The following is a 12,068-nucleotide window of genomic DNA, read 5'->3' as shown; positions in this document are numbered from 1 at the left end:
TATTTTCTTCTCCCACATAACTCCCGGGAACAAAAAAAACCTGGCAACCATACAGAGCATAATATATCCTCCTTTAAATTGGTGTGAATTATCCTATAGGGTGCGAATTTATCATAGCCCAAAAGAAGTTGATAAAAGTTTGAAATTGAAGCTCATAAAGGTCGAGAAATACGCACCACATGTTTAAAAGATTACATTGTGGGCCCTCCGTCCTTTTGGTTTGTCCCGTTGCTTGATAGTTGATACCAATGGAAGAGGGAAGTGATATACCATATAGAAACTCCTATTTTAAACTATCAGGGGGGTGGCCCGGGAAGAAAAAGGGGCGAATATATTATTTCCCACGTAAGAAATCTAAATTAAAAGAAGGTAGGCCCACAGATACAATGCGTGCGTAGTACGCAGGGGTGGATTCCAAAGTCGAAGCCGATCGATCTCTTCACATTAAAAAAAATTCATTGTCGAGTCGTGTATTCTGTCGTGTGAATTCGTCAAACGCGAGGAAAGTAGAGAAAACGAAAGCCAAAACAGAAATAGGACAAAAACAGAGAGTTTTCTGAGTTTTCTTAGTTCTCTTCTCCGTTTGAAAGACTAGATGAAGCTTCCATGGCGATTCAGATCTCATCAAAACCCTAATTCACGATAAGTTAGACTTTCTTCGTTCTTCTTCGTCATACTGGGAATTCTCCTCTATTTATTTCTTTTTGCCATGCGACTCTGGTCGTCTTCGATCTCCCTCTCGAGAGAGGAAACCCTAGAATTCTTCCAAAACCCTATATTTTCTCAGTTTCTTAAATTTTCTTCCATTAATGGCTGTGGAATCTCATGTTCTTAGTACCAGGGGTCTTCTCTGTAATGCCGCTGCTGGTGCCGCTGCTGGTATGTTCAAATCCTTGATTTAAAGGCCGTTTGGATGTATGGATTTTATAATCCAGAATTGTAAAACCCTGGATTTTACAAGCTAAAACCTAGAATTTTCAACCTAAAATTCTGGATTTTATGACTCATGATTGTAAAATACTGGATTTTACAAGCTAAAACCGAGATTTTTTTAAGCTAAAACCCTGGATTTTACAAGATTGAGTGGTAACACACCTTATTTACTCATTTAAAATCCAGTTTTTTAGGATTTCAATTCCATGTTTTATCTTTAAAAATTATAGGTTTTAGCCTGGATTTTACAAGCTAAAACCTCGATTTTTCAAGCTAAAATCCTGGATTTACATGTTTGAGTGGTAACACACCTTATTTACGCATTTACAATCTAGTTTTTGGGATATAAAATCCAATATTGTGCTAAAACCTAGATTGAGTGGCAACACACCTTAATTACGTATTTAAAATCCAGTTTTTAGGATTTCAAATCCAGGTTTTAGCTTGTAAAATCCAGGGTTTTACAATTCTGGATTATAAAATCCATATATCCAAACGGGGTCTTAGTGATTATTATTTTTCTTGGATGCTTTGGTGTTCGTTGGGATTTGATTGATGTTTGGGATTCTTTATTTTTTGTGAATTTGAGGGTTTCTTTTTGTAGGTGCAATCGCCGCGACTTTTGTTTGTCCATTGGATGTTATCAAGACAAGGTTTCAGGTCCATGGGCTGCCGAAGCTCGATAATGGCAGTGCCAAAGGTATGGTCTATTTTTTCTTTTTGTTTTGTTTTATTTTATCTATTAATTTTTTTTATTTCAATTAAGAAAATTTTAATTTTTTTAGTGTTTTGTGATTTGAATGTTCAATGAATTGATTTCTGGATGTTTTTATATCACTTTTTTTGCTTAATTTTCCTTTTTGGCATTTTTTTCTTTGTGATGTGCTATTCAATGAATTGATCTTGATCTTCTACAGGTTATCATCATGGTTTAAATTTCGGATTTCGGTGGGACCGAAACCGAAATTTCCCGAAATTTGATATTTCGCGAAATACCGCCGAAATTTCAGAATTTCGGAATTTTGGTCCAAAATTTCAAGAAAATCGCATTTAAAAATAAAATAAAATAAATGTTAGGCCGAAATTTCAGAATTTCAGTCCCAAATTTCGAAGCTTAATACCAAATTTTGGACCGAAATTTCAGATTTCAGTGGGGTCCGAAATAGGTACCGAAACAAAAATTTAAAACCTTGGTTGTTATGTCCTTTTTCCTAACTAATTTTCCTCTTTTCTCTCAATTTTCTTTGTAAGTTCATGCACTATTCAATGAATTGGTCTTCTTCAGGTTGTCTCCTAACTAATTTTCCTTTTTTCTCTCAAATATTTTTTGGTAGTTCATGTGCTATTCAATGACTTGATCTTCTATAGGTTGTCATATCCTTTTTTTCTTCTTTCTAATTTTCCTTTTTTCTCTCAATTTTCTTTGTAAGTTAATGTGATATTCATTGAATTGGTGTTCTTCAGGTTGTCTCCTAACTAATTTTCCTTTTTTCTCTCAAATTTTTCTTTTGGTTAGTTCATGTGCTATTCAATGAATTGATCTTCTACAGGTTGTCATATCCTTTTTTTCTTCTTTCTAATTTTCCTTTTTTCTCTCAATTTTCTTTGTAAGTTAATGTGATATTCAATGAATTGATCTTCTACAGGTTGTCATGCCCTTTTTTTCTTTATAATTTTCCTTTTTCTTTTCAATTTTCTTTGTAAGTTCAGATTTTCAGCTGTTTGACATCAGTGTTTTAGGGCAAAGAACAAAGAGGTTTTTTTTTGGGGGGGGGGGGTTGTCTTTTATTATGGTTTTATGCTGTTTACTTTGCTTTTTAGTTTAAGAAATCGGAGTTTTTTTTATCATTAGTAGTTTCATGGTGCTTAGATGAGTAGATGGTGCCTTGGTTAAATAGCGAGGAGTTGTGTGTGTACTCAACTCAACTAAGCCTTTGTCCCAAACTAGTTAGGATCGGCTAATGAATCCTTTAAAAAAATTTCATGAAGAAAGTGAATGGATCTACCCGGCTCAAATTGCCTAAGTCTAATCCTGACACTAGTTGGGTTCTTCTACATGGATCATTTTCTTCCATTCTATCCTATGCAAGGTTATGTTCTTTGTTATGTTCCTAACCCTCAAGTTTTTCCTCACTGTTTCTACCCAAGTTTTTTCGGTCTGCCCCTACCTCTTTTTACTCCATCAATTTGGCATGAGTCACTTTTCCTCACTGGAGCACCCAAAGGCCTACGTTGGATATGCCCAAATCATCTTAAGCGGTGCTCTCTCATCTTCTCCTCAATTGGTGCCACCCCCACCTTTTTACAGATGTCTTTAATTTTTAATTCGATCAAACCTTGTGTGGCCGCACAGCCATCTAAGCATTTGCATCTCCGCTACACTCATCTTATGCACATGCTACTTCTTGGTGGCCCAACATGGATGGCTTCACAGTTGTGTTATTAAACTTTCCCTTCAACTTGGTAGGTATTTTACGGTTGCACAAAACTCCTGAAGCATGCTTCCACTTCAACCAACCTGCTCTTATTCTGTGGTTAACATCATCTTCAATCTCTCCTTCCTTATGTAGGATTGAACCAAGATAGCGAAAGATATCCCTCTCAGGTACCTCCTGTCCGGCCATATTCACTACATCCTCGCCCCGCCTCCTTACATTACTAAAGTTGCACTCCATATACTCTGCCTTAGTTGTGCTCAGTCTAAAAACTTTGGATTCTAATGTAGCTCTCCATAACTCTAACTTAGCATTAACTCTTGCTTTGGTTTCGTCAATTAATATTATGTCATCTGCAAATAACATACACCACGGCACCTCATCTTGGATACCCTTTGTAAGTTCATCCATAACTAGAGTAAAAAGATAAGGGCTTAGAGCTGATCCTTGGTGCAGTCCTATTGTAATTGGAAACTCACTAGACGTGCCATCCGTAGTTCTGACACTAGTTGCTGCTCCATCGTACATATCCTTAATCATATCAACATATTTAGTAGGCATTTTTTCCCTTTCAAGGACTCATCATATACACTCCTGGGAACCCTATCGTACACTTTCTCCAAGTCAATGAAAACCATATGAAGGTCCTTTTTATTTTTTCTAAATCTCTCCATTAACCTCCTAATCAAGAAGATAGCTTCCATAGTCGATCGTCCGGGCATGAAGCCAAACTGATTCTCTGACACCTTAGTCTCTTTTATTAGTCTATGCTCAAGTACCCTCTCCCAAAGCTTCATGGTGTGACTCATTAGCTAATTCCTCAGTAATTGGTGCAACTCTGGATATCCCTTTTTTCTTATAAATAGGTAATGTGTTCCTCCACTCATCAGGCATCTTCTTAGTCTTCAAAATATTGTTAAATAGTCGAGTTAATCAGTAACTTTTAAAGCTGTCTGATGTCTAATTTTATTCATCTTTGTTGCTCTTCTATTTAACTCATGAATTTATAATGGTGCTAAAAAAACATGGTGCTACTTCCATTGCACAACGATATTCTGAAAACTACTGTCTACTTCACAGATCTGTTTTTTTCTTATTTCAGTTCTACTTTTTCTTTGATTGCATGATTGTTTTATGAACATTTGGAACCCATGGCATGAAATTTAGTTGGAATATCTTAGAAAAAAATTTAGCGGTTGCTAAATTTAGTGACCATGATATTTGATGTTGTGATTGTTGTGGGGTCCAGCCCCATGTGGGCCCTACACCCACATAACATTAGAAACCTGATTCATTTAGAAAACAAGTCTTTTCCTGACATGTATTTGAAAGTGTGTTCCGTGGAGTGTAAAAACCGGAAAAGCATGTAAACGCTAGGGTAGATAGAATATAGAAAGGAAAGAGAGAAAGAGAGGGAAAAAAAGAGAGAAGAGAAAGGGAAGAGAAGAAGTAGAAGAAAAGAACTTAGGGTTTCTTGCATGCTCTTTTTTGGGGGTTTTTTGGGGAATCAAAACCTATTTTTTGGAGCGTTCTTCTTGAAGATTTTCACCACGCTGTTGAGTCCTCTTGTTGCACGGAGACTTTGCGAGGATTTGGGTTTCTTCGACTTGAAGATCGAAATGGGTATTTGTGGTAGAAAGTGGGATTTGTCTTTCTCAAAGAGCTAACCCTGGTATCTCTCTTATTTCTTGTATTGGCTCAAGTTTTGGGTGAAAACTTGAGAGACATTGTATTTACCTATTTTGATTAGTGGATATTTTGTCGGATTCGCCCCTTGGTTTTTCCCTCTTCGTTGGAGGGCACATCAATCTTTTGTGTTTTGTGTGATTGTTCTCTTGTTGGTTTTATTTTTTAATCCGCTTATTTATTTGCTTCGTAATTTGAGTGGGTTTTCTTCGGCGAAAAACCCAACAAAGATGAGGGTCATGGAAAGAGACCCTGGCATTTAAACAGTATCCAACCCACAGTAGTTTGAAGTCCAAATATTTATCATCAGTTCAGATACGATTGTGATTCCGAACACAATTTGTCTGATATTGTGCAGTCTGTCAGTGCCTTACATTTAGTACTGTAAACTAGAGAGTGGCTTTGACGCTATTTTATTCTGTTGCATGTGTGAGATTCTTGAGATTATGTATAGTCTTGAAAATTGATGCAGAAAATAGGGGTATGCACCACATGGTCCACATCAAGCAATCTGATTGTTTATGTACCCTAGTATTATATAGTTAAATAAAAAATTAAAATAAAAGTGTAACCTAGCATCACTTGTTTCTTATTCGTGTCACGGTTGCCTTGCATCAATAATAATATGCACAAGTTTGCAGGTGTGTAAGTGTAGCAATTGTTATTTTTCATTCAGCATTTGAAAATTATATTTATATAATGTATAATTTTCTATATCTGACCAGGTAGTCTCATAGTTGGGAGTTTGAAACAAATAGCAAAAAAGGAGGGCGTGCGTGGCATGTATCGTGGGCTTACACCAACCATGATTGCGTTACTTCCAAACTGGGCTGTAAGTCTTCCTTCCTGTCCTAAGTTGATGCTTGATAATAAAGTTCATTCCTCATATAGGAGCAGTAACTTTCCAAAGCCCTCGACATACTTGCTTCGTTATTCCCCTGCAACATTACCAATTGGCATGAGTGATTAAATGGAATAAAGCGGCTCGATAGGAACCTATCCCTAGAGTAAACCTTGTATAACCAAATTGAGACATTTTAGAATAGGCTAAACTTCTCTTAATGTCTCTCTGAGTGAGAGCCAAAGTAGCTCCTAATAAAAAAGGACAATAGGAGAGCCTAACATGTCTAGGATGTGAGATAAGGAACGATGATATCTACTGTGCAACTTCTATAAGAAAGAAGAGCTACTCGTTATTGCTATCATATTGCTCCTTACTCGCACAGTAGCACTGTAAAAAAAATTCTATTCAAGGAGCTATTCCTGCTGTGGGTCTCCACTCACTCCCATAGTCCCATTCCGACCACTCTATCCATTGCACCTTACTTCCAAGTTGGTGATATTCATAGTTTTGTTCTTTCTTGGAATTTAGATATTTTTTAAAATCTTTGTCTTTAGTGACCAGAATTATTAAGTAAATTATTTTTCCATATTTTATCAAACTAGTCTTAATGAACACAATTCCTAACGATAATTTTTCTGTATTTAATTAAACACAGTACTATAAATTTTTTCATATTACTTATTCATAAATCCAAGAGGGCGAGCCTTGGCGCAACGTAAGGTTGCTCCATTGTGACACGGTGGTCACGGGATCGAGTGACGGAAACAGCATCTTTGCAAAGCAGGTGTAAGGCTGCGTACATCTAGCCCTCCCCACAGAACCCCGCAATGGCGGGAGCCTCGTGCACTAGGCCTTTTTTTTAACTTAATCATAAATCCACTCTACATTACCAACTTTTGAAGGCAGTCCTTTTTCCCTGTGTCTTCTCCTAGATCAGCTCCTGTTCTGCTACTGAACTTTTGTTCACCTTTTCCGACTTGGCACTATGTTTAATATGCACTCATTCATAGCGAAGGATACCCATCTTAACAGAGAGATTTTCTTACACTAGGGCCGTTTCTGTATTTCTTGTTCTGAAACTTGACCAAAATATAGAAACTCTGAATTTGATGATCCAATGAGGCATTTGAAATCTCATTTCAAGCCTCCTGGAATGTTTTCTTCTGTTGGTTATTGGTTAATCTGCTCCCGTCTAACGCACTGTCCCTAAAAATTGCATTTCCCAGTTTCTTCTATGATATGCCACTTTTCTGCATCTTGGCTTTTTTTCAGATTTTGATGTTAGACTAACACTCCTCAGAGGACAGTAAATTGTGGTCTATTGCAGCTGTGATCATTACCTTTTTTCATTTTCTGTTAAGTTTGGCATTTTTCAGATTTTAATGTCAGACTAACACCCCTCAGAGGACTGTAAATTGAGTTCTATTGGGGCTGTGATCACTACCTCTTTTTATTTTCTTCAAAGCTTGGCATTTTTTCTCCATTCGACACAGAGTTCATTATCAAAAAAAAAAAAAAAAAACCTTCAATTGTCAGTAGTTGTCATTGCGCTGCAAAATTGGATTTAATATTATTTTGACTGTTTAATGGTCACACTTCTGGATTTCTTGACTGTTGAAGGGATAGTTTCTTGAAGAAACCTTCACATCTGTTTCCTGATCCAATGTCACCAATCATGTGCAGGTGTATTTCAGCATGTATGACCAACTCAAGAGCTTGCTTTCTTCAGATGGTTAGTTTCCCATCATTGTACTGTAGTCGTAAACCATGTAAAGAATTATGAACTTGTTGTTTATGATTTTCCTTGGACTTCTTTTTAATATTTTGAATCTATGTGATTTAAGTCGTTAATTATTTTTTCCGCCTCTCTAATGTGTTAAAAGTTCCAAACACTGAATAGATGAGAAGCATCAACTCTCAATTGGTGCTAACATGATCGCTGCTTCCGGTGCTGGAGCTGCCACAACTATTGCCACCAATCCACTCTGGGTTGTCAAGACAAGATTTCAGGTATGTCACATATAAGAGTCTTAGAATTCTTATGGTACTGTCAGAACAGATTCAGTAGAAAATTCAATAACTATATGAAATCATTAAAATTACATTGTAAACTCCAAGCTACATCTTTTTCGACACTTCTGCAGTATTACCTGTGCACTATCATATGAATTTTGCTCTTAAGATCACTTTTTTCCGTCGAACAGTGATTGTATATATGCCTTTTCTTTTTCAACAATTCATGCTTAACGAACAAATCATTGTCTGTTTATAATTAATGTCTAAGATGGAGCATTAATAAATAGTCTCTATTTAAGTTGTGTTGGGATTCTATAATACATTTGACCTTATTGATACCCCATTGTCTTGCATTATTTCTATGAATATTTTTCTATGGGTCATTTGCTCAGAAAAATGATCTGTTCCGCTGAAGCTGTAATTCTTAGCAATGGAAATGTTCGCACTTGCAAATATGCTTCTCGCCTTTGTTGACCCCACTTCATTTTTCATCGTCGCCATTTGACATCAAAATATCTAAGATGGGGCATTTGTGGATGACTTCTATGCCAGTTTGAGTGCAAAACTGGGCACTCATCCTTCATTTCTTTTAGCTATGCATGTATACTAGTGCACGTTGTTAATTATATTATTTTGTTTATCTTATATGGTCGCTTTCCTGGTTGGGAACTATTTTACACCATTCATGTCCCATGCTCTAATAAATAATAAGATCTTATTTTTATATGCAAACTGTACAACAGTTCTGAAGCTGTCCATTGCATTTGGAAGGTCTTTTCAATACTTCAGTGGATGATGTTGAAATTGTTAGAAATGTGTTTCAAAATTTATATTTTATATTTTATAAATGTAATTTTAGAAAATTAAATTTGTGACTTTTCATATTCGTTGGAACTCCAAAATCATGGCTTGGATAAATGAATGAGTTACAAGCTGAAGATGTTGGTGGTGTAAGCAACACAGGGTAGCCACATGCTCTTCTGATTTTTTTATTTGCAGGTGAGGAGTAAGTTTCCATATTTTTGGGGCATTTCCATAACCGAGACTTTTACTGATGTATTTCCATAACATGGAAATAAAATCCTAGAAACTAAATAACATGAAATAAATCCTAATATCTGCATCATTTACTTTCTTCTTCACACACACAGACATGAAAAGAACTTTCCCTCGGTTATTTTCTTCAATTTACATAACTTGAGGTAGTCCATATTTCGGGAAAGTACCACTACAGACGTGAAACTCTCAAGGTTGCATCGTCCCAACATATAACCATTAAGTTCTACGCTTCCCACCAATCTTTAAAAAACTCTCAATTGTTCGAAATTGATTTCCATAAAAATGCTTTCAAGATGGGATCAAACTCTTCCAGTTTTGAAACTCAATGAAAGGTACAAAATTCCCTTAATTGGATACCGTTTCTTCAACATTCATACTCGAATTAACAGTACAAATTGAGCCTAGCTTCATCCCTTCATTTGCATCCTTTATATTTGTCCATCCTAATATAGGTTTTTTCTGATCGATATTAGTTTATGACAAGTGAAACTTGGGATTTTACCTTCCATTCTTTTTGCAGACTCAAGGAATGAGAGTTGGAGTTGTGCCATATAGGAGTACGCTGTCTGCTTTAAGGAGAATAGCACACGAGGAGGGTATTCGTGGACTATACAGGTACACAAATTTGAACTTTCCAACAGTAGTTCAACCATTCAAAAAATAAAAAATAAAAAAACAAAAAAAAACAGTGGTTCAATTATTTACTAAGGTTCTGAACTCGGAATTGAATCGTAAATCGTAATAGGGTTTGAATCGTATCGAATTGAAAATCGGATCGTAAATCGTAAGATTTTTTCAGATTTATATATACCAATGAGAAAAATTATTAAAAAATATATAAAAAAGTAAAAATAAGATTAAAATGAGTACTTATGTATTTTTCATGCAAAACTATTAAATTAAATATAAAATTCCATGATTAGTAATCCAAAGCACAAAACTTATTCATCGTACAATAAATCACTAAACAAAACACAAACTATATATTCATCATACAATAAATCATCATATATTTTTTTTTCTTGAATGATGACAATAAATCATCATATTATATTATCATAATAGTAAACAAAGCACATACTCAACTCTATAATAACCAGAGGACAATTAATCATCATACAAAGAAATGCCAGCAATAAACAAAGCATATTGAAATCACAATTAGTTCTCAAAATCCAAAAAAAGACAGAATCGTAAAAATCGAACGATTCAAAGTCGAATCGTACGATTTTTATGAAAAACGATTCTTCCTTCCTATTTGAATCGTTCAACCTACGATCGTAAATCGTACGATTTTAACAACAGTGGATTTAGTACGATTCAAATCGTAAATCGTACGATTTTAACAACAGTGGATTTACTAATTGTTATTTGATGAACAGTGGTCTTGTGCCCGCGTTGGCTGGAATCAGTCATGTTGCTATCCAATTCCCTACTTACGAAAAACTCAAAATTTACCTGGCCAAGCGGGGTAATGTTTCCTTTCCTGAGCTCTATTTGACTCGCTTCATGAAGATTTTGTGCTATTGTTGATTAGATTGAATTCTATCAGATAACACAACTGCCGACACCCTCAGTGCAACTGATGTTGCTATTGCCTCCTCAGTCTCCAAAATAGCTGCATCAACATTGACATATCCACATGAGGTACTTCCTAATGGACATGCACATGCTCCAAGCAAATTATTCTGTAATCTAATCTCTAACTATGCAGAAATATGATGAATTTCCCCTTTCTGTGGTTCGTTATTCAATCACAACTTCTGTATCACTGTTCCTCACAAAGGTTTTAAATTTCGGCCGCTGAAACGAAATTTACATGAAATCATTTTTCTACAAAATTTAGGCGAATTTTCGCCGAAATGTCGCCAAAGTTTCAATGTTTTTACCCTTTACAAAATTTCCACCGAAAATTTAAAAACGTCCACCGAAATGTTTTGATTTCCACCGAAGCCGACAAAATTTCCACCGAAATCGCCGAAATTTCGTACAGAATTTTAGGTTTCGGTGGATTTAAAAAAAAAAAACTAAATTATTATCATATTTTTACATAATTTCAGCTGAAATTTCCACCGGAACCAAAATTTAAAACTTTGTTCCTCACTCGATTTCTCCACCATCATTTTAAATGCAGGTGGTGCGTTCAAGGCTTCAGGAACAAGGGCACCATTCTGAGAAACGCTATACGGGTGTAGTTGACTGTGTTAAGAAAGTACTTCAAAAAGATGGTATCCCTGGATTTTACCGCGGTTGTGCTACCAACTTACTCAGGACCACCCCGGCCGCCGTAATAACCTTCACCAGCTTTGAGATGATTCATAGATTTCTGGTCACCATATACCCTCCTGAGCCGCATCCTCGCGTTGTGACAATGGACTAGACCTGGCTCCGCCAATTTGGGGCTTTGGCCAAGTTGCTTCACATTCATTGGCTGGAGTCAGGTAATTTTGCCTTGCTAGCCTTCTCCATTCTATTGTTGATTGGATTTATATTTCTACATTAAGGATGTTCAAATTAGTTTGATTAAAATTCAGCCCCCTTCAAATATACTTGTGGGGGAATGAGTCTTATGTAACATGGGAAACAGAGTAGATGGTGCCTATCCCTGAGAATATACACTCTTAAATTTGATATGATCAGTGGCAATGATGATGACGACAACAACAAACAGCATATCATATCTGTACTTATTATTATTATTTGGGCAGTGATAAATCGACCCCCCAAAATGATAAATCGACTCCCCATGTGTCCTTCTCTCTCCTCTTTCTCTCTCTAACCCAGAGGAGAGAGAAAGACACATGGGGAGTCGATTTATCATATTTGGGAGTCGATTTATCACTCCCCTATTATTTTTGAACAGTGTATGATGTTTATACTTATTATTTTGAGAGTTTAATGTGAAAGCAATTTCACTGTCCCTCTTTTTCAGGAGAGAAGTGGCACCTATGAAATGATTTTTGTGTGTTAAAGCCAGCCCCATTTGGATTGCAGTAATTTTCTGGAAAAGTTTGGAAAGGAAAAACATTTCTATAACAATATCATTAAAAAAAAAACATTTCTAAACTTTTTTTACTCATGAAAATAAAATAAGT

The 12,068-nt window shown here is 35.9% G+C and overlaps 1 protein-coding gene across 1 annotated transcript; it reads left to right on the top strand.

Moving 5' to 3' along the window:
- Positions 1-425: 425 nt before the first annotated feature.
- LOC143852795 (nicotinamide adenine dinucleotide transporter 1, chloroplastic-like) lies at positions 426-11,646 on the top strand. Its single transcript, XM_077362397.1, has 9 exons — positions 426-879; positions 1,538-1,633; positions 5,780-5,886; positions 7,582-7,630; positions 7,799-7,908; positions 9,494-9,588; positions 10,356-10,444; positions 10,526-10,620; positions 11,108-11,646. Exons 1-9 carry the CDS (start codon positions 810-812, stop codon positions 11,351-11,353), a joined length of 957 nt encoding a protein of 318 aa, XP_077218512.1. The 5' UTR covers positions 426-809; the 3' UTR covers positions 11,354-11,646.
- The last annotated feature ends 422 nt before the right edge of the window (positions 11,647-12,068 follow it).

The sequence above is a fragment of the Tasmannia lanceolata genome, unplaced genomic scaffold (assembly GCF_043159265.1).
Source record: "Tasmannia lanceolata isolate RefF3 unplaced genomic scaffold, GAP_Taslan_0.1 ptg000019l, whole genome shotgun sequence".
Classification (NCBI taxonomy): domain Eukaryota; kingdom Viridiplantae; phylum Streptophyta; class Magnoliopsida; order Canellales; family Winteraceae; genus Tasmannia; species Tasmannia lanceolata.
The sequence above is the reverse complement of the archived record's forward strand: the minus strand, read 5'-3'. Positions and strand labels throughout refer to the sequence as shown.